The sequence below is a fragment of the Leptonotus elevatus genome, chromosome 16 (genome assembly GCF_054856555.1).
Source record: "Leptonotus elevatus isolate MCC_2025b chromosome 16, RoL_Lele_1.0, whole genome shotgun sequence".
Lineage (NCBI taxonomy): Eukaryota > Metazoa > Chordata > Actinopteri > Syngnathiformes > Syngnathidae > Leptonotus > Leptonotus elevatus.
Genome location: NC_141254.1, coordinates 19635229 through 19655331, shown reverse-complemented (window position 1 = coordinate 19655331; position 20103 = coordinate 19635229). Strand labels below are relative to the sequence as shown.

Genomic DNA, 20103 nt, shown 5'->3' with positions numbered 1-20103 from the left:
TATTTACCAGAAAGGTTGGTCATATTACCAGAAAGAAAAAAAAATATGACATTTGAAAAAGCAAACATGTTTTGAAGAGAAAGAAATAATCCATTGACAAATTGTATTTTGACTTCTATTTTCACGTCCCAGGAAACTGTACTGACAATTTTAACCCCTAGAGGGCGACGTCATCGCGTGATAGCCGAGCGTTCATTTCAAATTCCCTTCAGTATATCAATTCATTTTCATCCATAATGTTGAACACTTCACAAAAATCCGCATTTTGATTGACGAGGTCACAAAAAGTGTTGATCCAAAGAAAACTAAAAGTGAAGGAAAAATAAGAATTCTCCATTTTTGTGCTTGGGAGACTTTTTAAACAAGTGATGAATCCTGCTCATAAAAGTGTGAAAGATTTATTTTTTTCAAGCCATAAAAGTAAGGGATAAAAAAGTCATAAAAGAGAAAGACAAAAGTCATCAAGTCCGAGTAACGAGCAGACGAGCAGACGATCAGATCCACTTTCAGGCGACAAATCGTCGAAAGTCACTCAAGCGCCACAAACGCATTTACTCGCTTTTTCTTTGCACCTCATTGCGCGTCTCTACGTGCGCGCGCGCGTGTGCGCGTTGTTCTCACAATCAACCATCAATGAATCATCTTTAATGGTTGACTCGCTTCAACAACAAATATCTCAAGCTTCTAATCGACACGATAAGAGGAAAGTTTGAAGTTGTTTTTTTTAATGGAGGGGATCATTTTCCAGAAAAAGACAACAACAATGTTTTCAGGAAAACAGCCAACTCGTTTAGTTTTTCTTCCCTCTGCCTCCAAAACATTGGAAGGTCATTACATCGTTGTCCAATTGTGACTCAAATGCAATGAATAATCGTTTGTTTTGGTTTTTGGGGTATTGTGAAATTTCAGAAATGGAAAAAGTGACGCTCTTCAAAACCTGTTGCTAGGCAGAATTCGTAACGTGCAAAAAAGGCCTCAGGACGGGGTTATGAGATACATCTGTTCATTTTCAATCGAAAGGACCTGCATTGTAAATTCATGATGGCGGACTTAAGACGATAGATCGATTGCTTCCTTTTCTTAATCAGGTGAGACGTCTGTGTCACCTGTTGCTAGGCAGAATTCACAGGCGCCCCATTGACCAAAATGAATGAATTCCTATCTTGGTATTCAATATGAAAGACACATCCTGCGGGCGGGGTGGGGCGCTTTTCCTCCTGCCCCTCATGCATTTTAGGGTCACTTGTTGCTAGGCAGAATTCATTTGTGGCGATAGAGGGGGGAATTTTGAGTTCCATTTCCTGATTTGAAAAGGAAATCCAAGCTCCGTACTCGGTACAAACGACAATCTGGTCCTAGGGGGCGCTGCTCCATTTGCCCCCGATGCATCGTGACTGGATACAAAGATGACATCATAACATAGCAGTTTTGTAAACATGTTTTGTCTTTTGGACGTGTCCGTAACGTGCGAGGGCGTCCCGGGTGCGCCGGGACGTGATGGAGGTGTCGGCCAGGGAGGGAGGGGCGGCGACCCGTCTGAGCTGAGTCACTCGTTTGGGTGGGAGTTGATGGGGTGGGGTGGGGTGGGGTGGGGTGGGGGGCCAGCGAGTGGGAGGGGGGCTCGGCCCTGGGTCTGTGTGCGCGTTGGTATAAAAGCGGCGCCTGGCCCACTGGCGCGCACACATCTCAACAAGTGTGTTCCGTTCGGGGTTAAAGAGTGCTCGCGTGTCATGACGACTCCCAGGATGCATCGGGTGACGACGGCCGCCTTCCTGTTGGCGGCGCTGTGCTCGCTGGCCGCCGTGGACGCGTCGGCCTACGACAAGATTGTCAGCCACAGCCGCATCAGGGCCAGAAATGAGGGGTAAGAAGAAAAAGGGTTGGGGGGGGTTTGCGCAAAAAGTGCATCCCAGTTTACGGAACAAGGAAAGGATTTTTTTGGGAGGGGAAAAAAGTTTTGCTTGCAAGAAGAAAGTCATTTCATTAAAAAAAAGAACAGGGAGGATAAAATACTTAAAACAATTTCACATCACATGAGGAAAGAAATATTTGCAAGAAAAAAGGTGACATTTTAGCCAAAGAAGTTCATATATAATGTTTATTTATTCATTCTTTTTTTTTAGGTCAAATTTTCAAGTAAAAAAAAAAAAATCAATTATGAGTGTAAGGCGCACACTTTTGCAGAAATATTTTAAGAGAATTGCGGCGCTTCTGAGGGGAAAAAAACTGTTGTACGTTTTGGAGACAAAATGCTCATTTAAAAAAAGAAGAAAATAGTTGTGACCAAAAAAAATGCTGTCCTGTATTTCTTTATTTTTTAAATAATAAAAATGGTATAATTTAACTTTTCTTTTTTTTGGGGGGGGGGGGGGGTCACATGAAAAAAGTAGTTTCTGTTCAAGAAAATCATGTATTATTTTGAAGGGAAAAAATTCATAGGATAAGGAAAAAAGCTGTTTTCAGGAACAAAAAAGTCAAAATTTTGAGGGAGAAATGCAGGAGTGAAAACGTTTTCACATTTTCAAACAATGTTCATTTACATACTGCTTTAATAAGACAAAAAAATCTTTTAATAAACGTTTCACATGAAAATGCTTTTTTGTTCATTAAAAAATGTCAGGACAATATTGGCCCCCCAAAATTTGAGATTTAGCTAATCAATTATATTTTAGAAAAAAAATGTTTTTGTGTGTTCATTTGAATTATTTAAAGTGAAATAAAATACACACTGTTTTTATTGTGTGTTTTATGCATACAGTTTTTTTTTTGTCATATCAAATAACTAAAAACACATGTTTGAAATGTTTTCTCTTAATTGAAATGGACAAAAACGGGGCTTTGAATATTTTTCACGTCCAAACATTTCTGCAGGCCTAAAAATCCCCAAAAGCCAAAATTGTATGAATTATTAAAACAAAGCAAACAAAAGTTTGCACGACATCCGTGAGACAAAATGACGCTTTGGAGCGCGTGCTTCCTTTTGTCAGGTGAGCTGCCGCCATATTTGTGCATTCTTTCTGTCGCCATCACTCAACAACTTCCACCTTTCCCGCCCCCTTTCTTCCTCTCACCCCCCCCCCCCCCACCCCCCCCAATTCAGGCCCAACGTGTGTGCCCTGCAGCAGGTTCTGGGGACCAAGAAGAAATACTTCAGCACATGCAGAAACTGGTACAAAGGCGCCATCTGTGGCAAGAAGGCGTAAGTGTCATCAACCCCCCCAAATCCCCCCCCCCCCCCAATCTAGCTCCATGCTTATTATTTACGCTAATTGGCCATAACATTAGGTACACCTGCAGTTGGTGGGGCTTTATAGAGATAATGCGTTCAAGGCTGACTTTGAATGTATTTTAGGGAGGGGGGGGGGGGGCAAGGCTCCCTCCAACTTTTTGGGTGGGTTTCCTCATGAAAGACATGTCAAGCACATTTCCATCAGAATTTTCCCAAAACTTTAGGAGGAGTTTCCCTGTCAATGGACTGCTTCCAAGCAAAATGGCGGCCGTCCTGTGCATTTCCAGGCAGACGTTTTTTCCGGCTGTGGGTTTCCTCGCAAAAGACACGTCGAGCAAACGTCTCGCCGCTCAGTGAGACGACTTCCGGGGCTGAATGTTGCGATGGCCGCCCGTCGCTCCCGAGACCATTTTGGGGGCTTAAGGTTTATAAACGTCAGCTGTTTATAAAGTAAATGTAAACAATTCCTTATGAAAATCACGGCATTAAAAGCCAGCCCGAGGATTTGCCGGCAAACGTCGCTTTTGCGCATGGAAGCAATTGACGGCAAACGCCTTGAGACAAACACGTGCGTTCATTTGCGGGCAAAGCAACAACAAAACAAACAAAGGACGACTTGAACGTGAATGCAGGAAGGAAAACACAAATTTGCGCTTGACGAGGCCGCAGGGGAGCGTTTTCGAACCAAGAAAAAAACCGTAACTGATGCCAGACATTTGCGGTGCGTGCGCATTTGTTGACTTGGAAGCCTGTCAAAATATTAGAAACAGCTGTTTGTATGATGTTGCCGATTCAAACCAAAATGGCTGACTTCATATTTGGTCCTTACGAGTCCTGTCATGACAAATGTCATATTTGCAAAACGGATGCTGGGCTGAATTTCGCCTCAATTCACTCTTTTCAAGGCAAACCCAACTTTAAGCCGCGTGTAGCGTTCGGCGCCACGCGTGTCATTTTTCTGGGTTTTCTATTTTGAGTTGCTGAAAAACACCAACTATAACGCTGTTAATGCACAGCGTTCACAAAGCGGACGGCGGTCTCCACATTGCGCGTGGCTCTTCTTCGCTTTAGAATGCGAAGCTCCCTCCGAGGCCGTGTACACAAAAAGCAAACGCTGCCCTCCGCTGGTCGGCGGTAGTAATGACTTCTTTCTCGAATAGCACATTTTTCTAAGCAATAACAAAAGATGACCAAATGACCACAAATAAATATAATAATTCTAAATATAATAACTTTTGAATATAGTCGTACCACACATGGAATTCCTCCCAAATGACGGACTTCCTGCACACTAACGGACATGGGTCGGTCCTGCAGCCTTTTTTCATGTGTCCTGTTGTGATCCAGCCAATTTCATGTTGATCGATGAAACGAGCATAAGGGGCTGAGTTTTCACAAGTTTTCAAATGTTTCATGGCAAACCCGGAAATGAGCCTTGGAATTCCCCCAAAATGGCCGACTTCCTGTTAAATGATGGCTATGTGCCCCTACGACTTTTTCTTGCGTCCTCTTATGATAGACACGCCCACCCCATTTCATTTTGGATCGGTCAATCAGAATTTTCTCAAGAAATGGAGCCAATTCCCCCAAGATGGCTGCTTCAAATCAAAATGGCTGACTTCAATTTCAGGCACGGGTCCTTGAGACTTTTTTGTGTTTATGATTTTGACGCATCCCAAATGTGTCAATCAGTGCAACTGCTGACTGACTGGTGAGTGAATTCTGAGGGCGGGTCCTAAAGTGTGTGTTTAATTTGTGCACATGTGGAGCACATCTGTTGCCTGTCAGTGGGCGATGACATCATCTTCCTGACGTCCAGCTGTGCGCGCGGATATTTGATACATTTGACGCGGTGTGCGCAAGCGTGAGAAAGTTGTTGCGGAGAAGCGCGTTGTCGATGATCTCAGCGTGGAAACCACAATCCGACGGCTTGTTTCATTTTCCGAGCAAACGTGAACGCACCGCGAGGCTGCTCTCGTCCCATTGGACGAGCGCTCATCCAAAGCGCTCGGCGTGGGAATGTTGAGAACTCGTGGATTTCATTTGGCTTCGGTCAGGACAGCGTTGGTTGCGTGGACGCTGACAGCGGCCGTCTTTATTGTTGAAATGCTGAGACGGCGCATTGTCTGAATGCTGAGAGAGAGTCGCGTTTAAGCGTCGATGTTGAGCGTGACCGTATTAATAGTTTTTCTTTAAATGCTGAGAGAGTGAGACATTTAGTGCCTCGATATTTATAATATGAATTCTAAGAGTTTCCCATTGAATGCGTGCACGCTGAGTGTACATTATTGTGTAAATGCCTTCTTGGGGTCTTTCTTCTTCTTCATGTTGCATCTGTCTCATGTCCCTCTATCGCCCCCTTGCAGCATGGTGGTGTACGAGTGCTGTCCCGGCTATATGCGTCTGGAAGGCATGAAAGGATGTCCTGCAGGTCGGTGCCTCCTATTGCTGACATATTGGAATTAAAAAAATATATACATATATCTCCTCGGACCCAAAGCCCTCAAAGCCCTCTTTTCTACGTTGCTTTTTTTGGTTGTTCTTTTGAAAAAGTGGCCCCCATTGACCACGTGTACGGCACCCTGGGCCTGGTGAAGGCGCGGATGACGCAAGAGTACGCCGACATCTCCAAGCTGCGGGAGGAGATCGAGGGCAGCGGATCCTTCACCATGTTCGCGCCCAGCAACGACGCCTGGGACGAGCTGGACACTGTGAGTACACAATCTGTGAGACCCCGCCCATCATCGGGGTCAGGGTGACGTGAGAGCCAATAGGAGCAAAGACCCCCAAGAATGCACCTGAAGTGTACCCGAGGCCCGATGAAAACCCCACAAAGTGCACCCGAGCCCCTGCAGGCCCCTTGAAGTGCACCAAAACCCACAAAGTTCTCTCGTGCCCCCCTAACGTCCCCAAAGCCCACAAAGTTCTCTCGTGCCCCCCTAACGTCCCCAAAACCCACAAAGTTCTCTCGTGCCCCCCTAACGTCCCCAAAACCCACAAAGTTCTCTCGTGCCCCCCTAACGTCCCCAAAACCCACAAAGTTCTCTCGTGCCCCCCTAACGTCCCCAAAGCCCACAAAGTTCTCTCGTGCCCCCCTAACGTCCCCAAACCCCACAAAGTTCTCTCGTGCCCCCCTAACGTCCCCAAAGCCCACAAAGTTCTCTCGTGCCCCCCTAACGTCCCCAAACCCCACAAAGTTCTCTCGTGCCCCCCTAACGTCCCCAAAACCCACAAAGTTCTCTCGTGCCCCCCTAACGTCCCCAAAGCCCACAAAGTTCTCTCGTGCCCCCCTAACGTCCCCAAAGCCCACAAAGTTCTCTCGTGCCCCCCTAACGTCCCCAAAGCCCACAAAGTTCTCTCGTGCCCCCCTAACGTCCCCAAAACCCACAAAGTTCTCTCGTGCCCCCCTAACGTCCCCAAAGCCCACAAAGTTCTCTCGTGCCCCCCTAACGTCCCCAAAACCCACAAAGTTCTCTCGTGCCCCCCTAACGTCCCCAAAACCCACAAAGTTCTCTCGTGCCCCCCTAACGTCCCCAAAACCCACAAAGTTCTCTCGTGCCCCCCTAACGTCCCCAAAGCCCACAAAGTTCTCTCGTGCCCCCCTAACGTCCCCAAACCCCACAAAGTTCTCTCGTGCCCCCCTAACGTCCCCAAAGCCCACAAAGTTCTCTCGTGCCCCCCTAACGTCCCCAAACCCCACAAAGTTCTCTCGTGCCCCCCTAACGTCCCCAAAACCCACAAAGTTCTCTCGTGCCCCCCTAACGTCCCCAAAGCCCACAAAGTTCTCTCGTGCCCCCCTAACGTCCCCAAAGCCCACAAAGTTCTCTCGTGCCCCCCTAACGTCCCCAAAGCCCACAAAGTTCTCTCGTGCCCCCCTAACGTCCCCAAAACCCACAAAGTTCTCTCGTGCCCCCCGAACGTCCCCAAAGCCCACAAAGTTCTCTCGTGCCCCCCTAACGTCCCCAAAACCCACAAAGTTCTCTCGTGCCCCCCGAACGTCCCCAAAGCCCACAAAGTTCTCTCGTGCCCCCCTAACGTCCCCAAAACCCACAAAGTTCTCTCGTGCCCCCCGAACGTCCCCAAAACCCACAAAGTTCTCTCGTGCCCCCCTAACGTCCCCAAAACCCACAAAGTTCTCTCGTGCCCCCCTAACGTCCCCAAAACCCACAAAGTTCTCTCGTGCCCCCCGAACGTCCCCAAAACCCACAAAGTTCTCTCGTGCCCCCCGAACGTCCCCAAAACCCACAAAGTTCTCTCGTGCCCCCCGAACGTCCCCAAAACCCACAGAGTGCAAACTGAGCAGCCGCGAACTAAACTCTTGCGTTCGGTGCGATTGCAGAACGTCCGCTCGGCGCTCGTGAGCAACGTCAACAAGGAGCTGTACAACGCTTTGCGCTTCCACATGGTCGACTGGCGCCTGCTGACCAAAGACATGAAGGACGGCATGCGCGTCGCGTCCATGTACGACGACTTGGGCCTGCACATCAACCACTATTCCAACGGGGTGAGCGGACCCGGCCGGCCGGCGGCGTCCTGCAATATGTCACACGGCCATTACGACAATAAGTATCTTATAATCTTAATAAAATGTGGCCCTTGAGCGCCAAACATCCGTTCTGGAAGGAAGTCCAAAGTGTCGTCCATGATTGTGAAGGTGGTGACGGTGAACTGCGCCAGGATCGTCCACGCCAACCAGGTGGCCACCAACGGCGTCGTGCACGTCATCGACCGCGTCATCAGCGCCGTCACCAGCACCATCAAAGGAGTCCTGGACGTGGAAGACCAGCTGTCCTCCTTCAGCGTAAGCGCTCCGTAATGCTAACTTCCTTAGCACAGGCTAACGGCGACGTCTGTCAAACGCTTGTGGGTTCTGTGCTAAAAAAGTGGACTCGAAAACTCATGAAGACAAAAAGAAAGCAATAAACCAGAAAAGCAAGAGAACTAAAACCTCAAAGGACTTGAAAATCCCTAACGACGGCGACCTTTGCGCCACCAGATGGCCGCTTTGGCGTCAGGCACGATGGACAAGTTGGACCAGCCGGGTCGCTACACTCTGTTTGCGCCCACCAATGCTGCCTTCGACCGGTTGGGGCCGGGCTACCTGGAGCGCCTCATGGGGGACCGGGGTGTCATTGCAGGTATGACGTCACATGTCCGATGGTGAGGGCAGGAGGGGTTTGAACCGAGCACTTGCGGTGATTGACATGTAGGGCAACCAACGGGGGTTCGAGTCTTGAAAAGCAGAACTGGACTTTAACCAGTAATGAATAGTTCAGGCGTTTGAAAATCTAAACGGGAAAAACTGCTGCTTCACGCCGTAATTGACCGGATAGACTGAAAAAGTCAACCAAGGATACTTTAGAGTTCTGAAAGGCGAAATTCAAAAGTCCTCGAAAGCGTGATTGGCCTGGTTTTCGGTTTTGTGTGCTTTCGGTCTTTGGCCGCTCGACATGTCAATCAAGGCGTGAAAACTCCATTTTATTTTTAAAGCCTGCCCTTTGACCTTGTAGTGATTGATATCCAAACTTGCCAATCATGGCGGGAAGCACCAGCGTCCTGCAAAAGTCCCGTTTTGACTTTCGCAAAGCGCGCCCATCGTTGGTCCATTTGGGATTTCCTAACTCTCCACCCCCATTCGTCAGGTTTGCTGTCCGTGCAGTCATTGGTCGCTCTTCATATCAACCGGAGCGGTTCTCGCATAGTCCAAATTCAAAACCATCTTATGTCCAGTTGTGTTTCTCAAAAGCAACAAATTGTTTTTGTCTTGCTCTGGCAATTTGTCCAGCATGTAGCGCAGGCGTCCGTCCACAAACGAGGACAAACAGCGCGGATTTACGACTTCCACCGCGGCGGGCGGCGGCCGGCCAAGCATTTAGTCACGCGGTCGTCGGCCAGCCCGGAATCCGCCGCCAGCGTTTGCGTCCTCCGTGAGTCGCGTCCTCCGTGGACCATTCGGTCACATTTGGCCCCAAAGCAGCTTTGGCCGCGGACGCGCTTTTCATGATGTGGACGGCGCTCTCTCCTTTTTTCTTTGCTTATTGCACGATTGCTCATTTCAAAAGGAAACACTGAACAAGCGGCTCACGAAATCGCTTTTTGCAGTCGCTACGCGTGCGGGACAAAAGTCTGTTCAAATCATTTTTAGATGACTTTCGGTCTATGAAGCCCTTCACGTGAACCCGCCGCCCGCCTACCTGCTTAATGACGTACTTACTTCCTGTCTCAGCCCTGGTCAACTACCACCTGCTGAAGAGCGTCCAGTGCTCGGAAGCCATCATGGCGGGCACGTTGTACGAGACGGAGGAGGGCAGCAGCGTTGAGGTCGGGTGCGACGGCCGCAGTCTGACGGTCAACGGCGTCGAGATGGTGTTGAAGAAGGACATCGTCACCACCAACGGCGTCATCCATCTCATTGACCAAGTTCTGGTGCCGAACTCGGGTAAGAACGCGCCCGTTGGCGGCCATAGCTCCCTGCTCACCGTGCATACCACCACCTGCGCAGATTGATGCGATTGGCCTGTTTTTTCGTGTCGAAGTGATCTTGAGAACTCCCAACTGACTCTCGGGATATCGGCGGCCGCGTTGCGTGTGTTTCAGCCAAGGACGTGATGGAACTGATTGGCGCCGGCCAGAGTACCTTCAAAGACCTGATGTCAGAACTGGGCTTAGCCGCCGCTTTGGGTCCCAAGACGGAGTACACGCTTCTTGCCCCCCTCAACTCGGCTTTCACCAGTGAGTGCGTCGCCCGACTTTAGCGGGTCTGCTTAGAAATTGGAGGATTTTAACGGCTGACCTTGTTTGCCTCTGAAGCCGAGCTTCACTTTGCAAAATGAAACGATGTGCACGTCGATCATCAGATCCACAAAAAAGTCACAGGGTCTGAGTTTCACCCCCAAAATACGCCACCTGAAGGCACTTCAACTTTGCAACATGGAATTTGGTGGGCGTGTCTCTCGCAAGTAGACCAACAAGAACACGTCTCAAGAACACCTGCCCAAATACATAGCGGAAGTCGGCCATTTTTTGAAAATTCAGCCCCAGCAGCCACTTTCATTTAGCGGCATGGGATTTGGTAGGCACGCCTATCATGAGTAGACCCACGAAAAAGTCTCAAGAAGCCAAGTCTGAAAAAAGAATTTTGCTTTGAAGCAGCCATCTTTGGCTCGTATCCGAAGTTCCTACAAAATGTGAATGACTGACCATAAAAAGCACATTTTTAAAAATCCAGCCCCTGAAGCCAGTTTTGCTGAGCGACATGAAATTTGGTAGACTTGTCTGTCATGAGCATCCCTACAAAAAAGTCTCAGGTAGCCATACCTGAAAAGACACAGGAAGTCTACAACTTTGGTTTAAGTTGGCCATTTCAGGTTCAACTTGGACATTTCCAGGGATCTTAGGTCCTAAAGATTTGGTCCCCCAATTTTTTCTATATCAGGGTTCATTAACTGCGGTCCTCAGGGTCCGAGTCCTGCAGGTTTGAGATGTTTCCGCCTACCAACACACTTAAAGATCACAAAAGATCAGATGTGCTCGTGGGCGGAAACATCTCAAACCTGCAGGACTCGGACCCTGAGGACCGCAGTTAATGAACCCTGTTCTATATTATAAAATGGCTGGCAAAGAAACGGAATGTTCATCATTGTGAGTTGAACATGCTGGCAAATTTCTCAGGAATCAAGTCCCAAAAGGTCCGATCTTGACCAAGCTGCAATAACTCAGCTCTTGACATTCCAATTTCTTGCAAACTCCGCCTTCTGGCGTTGACTCCTCCGTCCGGCGTTGACTCCTCCGTCCGGCGTTGACTCCTCCGTCCGGCGTGCCTCCCGGCATCTTACGGCCGGGAAAAAACACCAGCTCACACATTTGAAGTGGCCATCTTCCCGTCCGTCTTGTTGATTGCGTTTGTCAGACGAGGTGATGGCGACGGACCAAACGGCGCTGAGGTACCTTCTGGAAAACCACGTCTTGAAGCTGAAGGTCACGCTGAGCCAGCTCTACAACGGCCAGCTGCTGGAGACGCTGGCCGGGAAGCTTCTGCGAGTCTTCATCTACCGCACGGTGAGCTCCCGCCAGATGACTTGTTGGCGAGCGTTTCAATAAATGGCGCCAAATTCAATAAAACTCTGGCAGAAGATCCGCGTTGCTCCCTCTTGCGTAAAAACCTCATCTGGGTTTGCTTTGCCTCGCTGACCTGCTGCGGATTACAATCGGCAGGACAATAAGCAGACTTCGCACCCTGGTCTGAGGCAGGGTTTGGCAAACGTGTTTGGGTCCAGGAGCGCCTCACAGGAGCCAAATCCTTGCAAGACCACCTGATAGTCCTAACAGCGGGTCACGGCCATGACCTACTTTCTTCCCTGGCGCTCTGCCGCGGTTTAGGCGGTGTGCATCGAGAACGCCTGCATGGTGCGCGGCAGCAAGCAAGGCAGCAACGGCGTCCTCCACCTCACCAGGACCATCATCAGACCCTCGCAGAAGACCACCTACGACGTCCTCAAAGCCGACGGACGCTTCAAGTGAGGACGAGCGCTGAAGAACAAGTTGAAACAAGACTGCCATTTTCTCTGCTTTCATTCTTTTGCGTTTGTAATCCATTCAGAATTTTCCTGGCGCTGATGGAGACGGCCGATCTGACCGACCTGCTGAAGCAGGAGGGCTCGTTCACCGTCTTCGCACCGACGGACCGAGCCTTCGCCGACTTGAGCGACGACGACATGGCGCTGCTGAAAAGTCCGTCGGGTGGCCTCATCGGAGCGCCGATTCGGCAGGCGGGCAAAATCCCACATCAAAGTCGCTTTGTCTTCGACAGGCGACCCGACGGCGCTGAGGACCATCCTGCTCTACCACGTCAGCCGCGGCATCTTCATCAATGGCGGCCTGGAAGGGGGCGTGACCAATTTGCTGAAGACGCTGCAGGGCAAGAACCTGCGAGTTTTGTCCGTAAGTCAACTTGCTCCCTTCCTTGAAATGGGCTTTTTGTTCTGTTCGGTGGTTTTGACATTTCCAATGAGTTAATTCATTTTTTGCCTTAACTTATTGCCATCCGTATCATTAAACAAGCAGTTGATTGAAACTTGTAATGAATTATTTATTTTGCAGCATGTTAGGCCAATCCATTATTATTAACTTCATTATCGAGTATATAACAAATAAAAACTAATGGAATTAATTGATCATTTCATGCCATTTCGCATCCACATCTGAAATGTTGATGTTAAATAACTGGTAATTAATCATGTTTTAATTCATAAGTATTAAAAGTGAAAATGAATGACTATTTTAATAGCATACACTCTTTTATTAATCAACAACAAAAATAAACAAAAATGAATTATTGCTGTTTTTTAAAATAAATAAAATGTACATATAATGTGTTAATTCATGATAAATAATAAAAGAACAAAATGATCATTCTATTTGATTTCAAAATACAATATACTATTTTACATTCACATGAAAAGAAATTACACTCAATAGTTGGTTAAGTAATTAGAATAAAATTATTGTCAATAAAATGTAAAAATGAGAAGACTGTAGGAAAACTTACTTTCCGCAACATTGCCGCAAAACGTAAAACACGTTTTACATACATTTGAAATTAAACATGTCGATTAATTTGTCTGTTTTTCGACTATAAACGATAAGATAAAGCATAAGAATGAAATATACCTCCACATTTTGAATTGTTACATTTTTATACTTTCATTCTTCTGAAATTATAAAATAAGAAACAATGATTATTTTTATTATTATCATCAGTAAACCCTTTTGTATAGCAGCCTCTTTTTTTTCATGCGACATGAGCAGAACCATTTGTCCGTTTTCCAAATCAAATGCGGCGTCGCTTGTTCGAATGCGATCTGTGGAGGCGACCCGGACGTAATTAGGAGCCGGCCGCCGTCGTTTCCATTCGGGGCCGACACCCGAGCCTCCTGTCGGCCCACCGGGCGACGTCTGACGTGGGCCCTGCAAGCGGCAGACGCAAAGCGGTGCGGAGGAGGGGAACGTGATCCGCGAGTGACTCAGCCGGGCCTCTTGATTGCAGGAAGTTCTGTCGTTATGCACATCGGCCCGCTTTCGCCATCAACTCTCAGTTACCACCAGGAAGTAACTTCCTGTGTTAACCAAATACGGTATTAACGGAGGAGGCCATTTTAACGATGGTCTTCGTTGGGCCTCGTGTTGATGATGTGTTTGTGAGTTAAAAAAAATAGCCTGACGATTTCAAGTTCAAGGATTTTGGTGACTGCCACGACCTGAGAATCTTCCTTTGTGTTTCTCCAGGTGAACGACTCCATTCACGTCAACTCGGTGGACGTTCCCGACAGTGACTTGATGGCCACCAACGGCGTCATCCACGTCGTGAACAACCTTCTTTACCCAGCAGGTTGGCGCTCGGCTCAAAAGAAACAAAGCAAAAGTGACCTCTGCTGATGTCGGATGTCGGACGTTCCCTTGCAGATCTTCCGGTGGGTCGCGAGGACCTGCTGCTCCTCCTCAGGAAGATCATCAAGTACATCAAGATTCAGGTGGGAAAATACGCGTCATGTTTGCAAACGACGAAAAATCGGTGATCAGCTTCCCTGAACTGAAACAATGACAGCAACTTGCCGCGTTTGCGATTGCGCCGCCAAATGCACCTCGAAGTTGCCCCTTAGAAGGTTCAGGGACTCTTTGTGACCCTCCTGCTGGTTTTTGTTCCTCGCAGTATGCGCCAGGATTCTCTTACATCGAGATCCCCCTCACCTTCCTCAGTAAGTCTCCTCCTCTCCCGAACCCGAGCCTCGCGTGCCGATATCTGCTCAAGCTCGAGCTGTTTGTTCGTCCGCAGGGACCGTCACGATGACCAAGTACACCGAGAAAGGTAAGCGCTCGTCCTTCGACGCATCCGTTTGTGGCGAGGGAGTCCTGAGATGGATCCGTGGGATGCCAATCGGTGCTCGGGTTGACGTGTGCGCGTGGACGGATCTGTTTGCGGTGACGTGAGGTGTGCCGATGCGTCTGCTTGAAGGGAAGGACCGGGCTGCAGTCAAGTCCGCCTTTCTCGAGTCCACGTCAAGTTCGAGTAACAAAGATCCGAGTGCAAGTCACGTCCGAAAAACCTTATTTGAAGTTTCTTTTGAAGGAAGCCGTTCATTTTGGAGAAGAAAAACATAAGCCGTGCTCGGTCCAGTCAGTACAAATGTTTTGCAAGTCCAATGGCCCAGTCCGAGACCAGTTCCAGTCAAACGGCAAACGGCAAACGGCAAACGGCAAACGGCAAACGGCAAACGGCAAACGGCGAGTCTGAATCAAGTCGGAGACAACGGCAACAACAACAAAAACACGTCCAGTCTGGACTCGACTCCGAGTCCGGACACAATTACGACGGCCCTCGGGCACGAGTGGATCTGTGCGGCAAATCGGTGCTTGGACGGATCTGTTTTTAAATCGGTGTTTGGAAGGATCCCTTTACAGAAAAAGGATTGCTGGTATGAATCGGTTTGTGATCAACAAGGGCCGGGATGGATCCGTTTGTGCGAGTCAGTGCGTGGATCGATGCGTTCCGGGCAAAGGATATTTCGGTTGGATGCGTTTGCGGTGAAGCGGTGCTCGGATCCATCCGTCCTTAAATGGATTTGGTGGACGTAAGTGATTGGATGAATGCGTTTGAGGTGAAGGAACGCTTGAATGCATCTGTTTATAGCGAAGGTCTATAAAGAATGAACGGACGAGTTTGATGTGCAAAAGAAGCCTTTTTTCTTCCGCATCAAACACAGAAGTTGAATGAATGAGCAAAAACCGAGTCTTGCCGGAAGCGTTGAAGCTCCAGAATGCGGCCCGGACACCCGACAGTGACTTTCGGGTGTTTGCACTTCCCTTGATGGCCTCTTATGGCATTTGTGTCCAAAGCAGAATATTTGAAAGTCTTCCTTGATGGAATCCTCCCAAACTTCCAGACCGCGATTACATTCCTGCTTCCTGTCATCATCCGCTCTTAAAGTCCACCGGGAGCTGTCGGCATATCCGATGCCGGCATTTGCTAATGAGCTCATTAGGCTGTCAGTCCTGTCGTGAACTTCCTCTCAGACGGACGCGTGCCGCTGCGCACCGACAAACACAAGAGATAAAGCAGGAGTGGCTCGCCGGAGACGGCAGATATCAGGCGGCGCGAGTGAGTGACGAGATCACATCACGTGGCTGATGCAGCCCCTTTTTGAAAGCCGAACCCTGATTTTTAACCCGAACTTGACACGTGAACTCTGACATGAAATCCTAATGGTTTTTCTAACGCTAGGCGGAAACTCCTCACTCGGATTTCAGGCTCTCATTTGAAACACAAACCCTGGCTTAAAACCTCAATTTGAAGCGCTGTCTTGAAATCTTAAAGTCAGATTTGCTTTGGCAGTTACAGAAGACATAAAGGGACAAAACATGAGCATGTTGAGTCAAGTTAGTTATCGCTGATATCTTGTGACGACTGGAAATGTTCCCTACAGTCCCCAAACAAACCGAAGTGATCCGTGTCGTTGGAGGGGAACCATCCATCACCAAGGTGGTGGGCGGCGAATCCTCCACCACCAAGGTAACCCGGGTCATCGAAACGGACCCAACAGTCACCCGGGTGGTGGTGGACGGCGAACCCTCCGTCACCACGATAACGCGGGTCATCGAAACGGATCCGACGGTCACCCGGGTGGTGCTGGACGGCGAACCCTCCGTCACCACGGTAACCCGGGTCATCGAAACGGACCCAACAGTCACCCGGGTGGTGGTGGGCGGCGAATCCTCCACCACCAAGGTAACCCGGGTCATCGAAGCGGACCCAACAGTCACCCAGGTGGTGGTGGACGGCGAACCCTCCGTCACCACGGTAACGCGGGTCATCGAAACGGATCCGACGGTCACCCGGGTGGTGCTGGACGGCGAACCCTCCGTCACCACGATAACGCGGGTCATCGAAACGGAGCCCACCGTCACCCGGGTGGTGGTGCGGGGCGAGCCGGTGATCACGGAGGTTACCGGAGTCGCCGAGAGGGAGCCCTCCATTACCAAGGTAACCCGAGTGATCGGGGAGCCCGACGTAAGCAAGCTGACCCGGGTCATCGAGGGTAAGACTTCGTCCAACTTCGGCAACTTTTAATGGCCTCCGAATGCCGGGAGCTAATCGATGACTTCTGAAATTTTAGGTGGGCAAGTGGAATCACGAAGGAAGACGATTTCAGGTCAGTTTCCTGTCCTCAAAGGATGTTGTTTATTGTGCCTAACAGAAACATCATCATCATCATCATCATCATCATCATCATCATCATCATCATCGTTCTCATGGTGTGCGCCGCATATTCCCGAGAAAGTCAGACCGGCATCGCTTGCAACTCGTCTCAGAAAAAGAGCCTGTTGCGTTCGCTGTTTGGTTTGGAAAAAGATGTAGGACGACTAAATCGTACCTGGTATTATTAAAAATGCGTACGTGTGCCTTGTTTAAGACCGAATAGTCTTTCATGGTCGTTATGGCTGACGACATCAAATCATTTTGAAAAAAGTGTCCGCTGGGTTCATTGAAGATTGATATGAACGAAAAAAAACGAATTACAAATGAGGGCTCGAAACCTTCTCCGATATTTATGAAAATGTATTATGTTGGTGCATTGAAGCCTGGAACCAAATCGGATAACTTTGGTCAAGACTCTAAATCGTACCCGATGTTTATAAAAATGTTATGTTTTGTTAGTTTGTTGCAGACTAAATCATCTTTGATGTTTACGCAGTTGTGTCCAAGAGGTTACCCGGATAAAAAAATTGTCCGTTTGGTTTGCTGAAGACGACCGAACTCTCAGAACCTTCGGCCGGGCCATCGAGACGTTAGTCGTCGACAACACGTTCAAAACACGGACGTTGTTTTTACTAGACTTTAAAGTGTTGTTTATGACAAAGCGATTTATTGGTTCTTCCTACAAGGCAGACAGCGCATAAAGTTGTTTTGTGAGACAGAGAGGCAATAAAGGAAAAACAATAAATCAGTTGTTCAGCCGAAAGTCGTAAATAACATAGCTGACAAATAACGAGTGGGTCGGCTCGCGGCACGTCTGCAAAGAACAGCTTGAGCGGAAGTTGTTTTTGTTGCATGGAAGCAGCTGGATGCAAAAGCGAGACATTTGGACGTCTGACAGATACGCAAAAACAGACGCCTTCCGAAAAGCAACAGGAGTCTTGAATGTGCCTTGCTTGTTGATTTGTTGTGAACAATAAAATTCAACTGCTGCTTCTGCTTTTCAATTCTTTCCGAGTTTCTCACTCGCTGTTCTTGGCCAATGCAGGACCGGACTTCTCCAGAATCACCACCATCCACGGCGACCCCAACCTGATCGAACTGGAGTCCGAGAGGATTACCAAACTCATCCAAGGTTGGTTGCTTTGTTCCTTGTGGAACCTCCAAGGTCGGAACGTTTGGACGAGGCGACGTGAAAAGTTAGGTTGATTGAAGACTGAAATGTTTTGGGACATTTAGTCTCACCGTTTGTGATTGTCTCAGCTGTCTTTGACGTTGAGGGAAACGCCCAATGGAGGTTTGTTGGAGCAGGTTTTGTATCTCGTCTTTGATGTTTGGGAAATACGGTAGGCAGGGACGCAGACGTCGGAATCGTCTTTGATGTTGACCGAAAACGAGTACGCTCGTTTTGGTTGTCATCTCTAATGTTTGGTTTTGATGGATTAAGTTGGAGTTTGGCGGTTCCCTGCTTGCGTTTGTGCAAGTTGAACGGCAATAACGATTGTGTCCTGTTGCAGACGGCGGGAAGTTCGCCGCCGCTAGGAACACGCCAGGTAACAAAACAAAAGCGCCATTCACTCAACGACCACAGCATGCGGACTTGGACGCGTTGTTGAGCTCCTCTTGTGGTCTCGGTCCTCAGCCGGCATGCGGAGGAGGAGGACACGCTTGGTCAGGCGTCACCGCAAGGCCACGCCCCAGTGAAGGCGGAGTCCAGCGCCGACGGAGTCCAAACCGACGGAGTCCAGCGCGGATCAACCGAGGCAAAAGAAAGCCGGTCTCGGTTCTATTTTTATATTTGGAAGATTGTTGTGCACGAGCGCTGCCACGTTCGTGCGGTGAACGATTGCTGGGATCGAAAGGTGACATGTTTGAATTGTGACGACGATGTTTTCCGTGCTCGCGCTGGTGCTCGCTTGCGTTCACCGCAATGGATGCTTTGAAATGCGTGCGACAATTGCATTCATTCTGTAAATGATCTCAAAGTCAATAAATGACATTTTCTAAATACGTGGAGTCGAAACTCTTTGATGTTTATAAAAACGTGGTTCGTTTTCATCTAAATCATCTTTGAGTTTGACAAAAATGCCTAAAGTGAGTTTGTTGACACAAAATTGGCTTTTATGTATCGGAGGAAATGTACATTAGGATTGTTGATGCTTACAAAAGCAGGCCCGTCCGTTTGTCAGTCAGGGTCCAAATCATCTTCGAATCATGCGCTCCGTTTGTTGTGCACGATATTGGTTCGGACATTTCTGTAGGTTTGCCGATGTTTTTGGTAGGCTTTGATGTTGACTCAATTGTCTTGGATGTTTCGCCAAACAGGTACGATCGGTCGATGTGTCAATCCTTTTGGATGTTTACGAAACCACAAGCGTTTGATTGGCTTACCCTTTTGTTTGTGTTTATGTCAAAACGAGCTTCACTTGTCGTTGCCACTTTGGAAAAGGCTTATTATAAAACCTGTACAAAAACGTTTGCGCTCCATACGAGTGGTTAAAAATCATGGCAGGTTTAATGCAAAACTGGGGCTGAAAAAACATCTGGATGTATTATTGGGTGCCGTCGCGTCCTTGAAATGATCCATGATTCTTATTAGCCGCCGGTGCCGTCTCGAGTTAGCGCGAGAACGCCCGGCGCGGCGTCAAGCGAAGGGAAGACCAAAGTTGGCTTGCAGGAGGAGGCGCCAACGCAAGCGTTTGCCTTCCTGCCCTCAATGACGCGACACGTCACATGTCGATTGGAAGGATGGACATGAGGCTTCCTGGAAAGTCGTCTTTGATGTTCAGGAATTTGAAACGTCTTTGAGGCTTAAGAGAAAACAATCTTCGTTGATGTAGGATTTGTGAAAAAGTGCAAGTTGTACCGTCTTTGAAAAAAAGCATAAAAGATTCTTTGAAAATGAAACAATTCAATTGTTTGATGTTTAAGGAAAAGAATAACGCCCGCCGCACACTTGGCGACGTGGCAACTGTGCGGAGTCAAAGTCCTTTCCAGAAGGTCTTTGATGTTTTACAAGAAATCCATCATGGCGGCACCTCGTTAAGCCTGGAAACGTCTCCGTTTACGAAGCGCCACTTCCTCCTTCTGCACTCGGACCTCCGCTCCATCCCCAGGTGCCTTCTCAGGGTCCGAGCCAGAAGCTTCCCCGCTGACGGCTCGGCCGTCCGTCCGTCCGTCCGTCCGTCCGCCCGTCCGCCCGTCCGTCCGTCTGTCCATCCGCCCGTCCGTCCGTCCGTCCGTCCGTGTCCAGCTGGCTAAATCAGCAGCAGATGCAGCTGCAGAGGCCACATCTGCTTCATCTGGGCTGGGACTCGTCAAGTGAGCCGTCTCGCAGCACCGCCAGAAATGTGCCACTCCAATTCATCTACAAAGTCGTGTTTGAACCCGTTTGCTCGGAGGAAACCAGGTCAACGCAAGCCCAATTAAAACCTGTTCAAAAGTGGCTCTCGTACCACCTAAATCCATTGCTAATATTTGGGCATCTTCAAACCAGAGGAAAAATCGGTTCATGTTCAGCAGCAATTGTCTTAGGCGTTTACAAAAATGACATTTTAGGGTCTTAGAAGATTCTAAATCGTGCGAGAGTGTATACAAAAAGTTTGCGTCCTAAATCTTCTGGAAT

General features: G+C 48.6%; 1 protein-coding gene across 1 annotated transcript; it reads left to right on the top strand.

Annotated features, from left to right (window-relative positions):
- Positions 1-1655: 1655 nt before the first annotated feature.
- On the top strand, positions 1656-18486 carry LOC147161287 (periostin-like). The gene is made up of 22 exons (XM_086098965.1): positions 1656-1864; positions 3101-3199; positions 5596-5660; positions 5783-5940; positions 7569-7733; positions 7884-8030; positions 8226-8367; positions 9456-9668; positions 9827-9961; positions 11139-11287; positions 11609-11745; positions 11829-11959; positions 12039-12169; positions 13514-13616; positions 13691-13758; positions 13938-13983; positions 14061-14093; positions 15709-16320; positions 16399-16434; positions 17527-17613; positions 17996-18031; positions 18121-18486. Exons 1-22 carry the CDS (start codon positions 1731-1733, stop codon positions 18180-18182), a joined length of 2889 nt encoding a protein of 962 aa, XP_085955091.1. The 5' UTR covers positions 1656-1730; the 3' UTR covers positions 18183-18486.
- The last annotated feature ends 1617 nt before the right edge of the window (positions 18487-20103 follow it).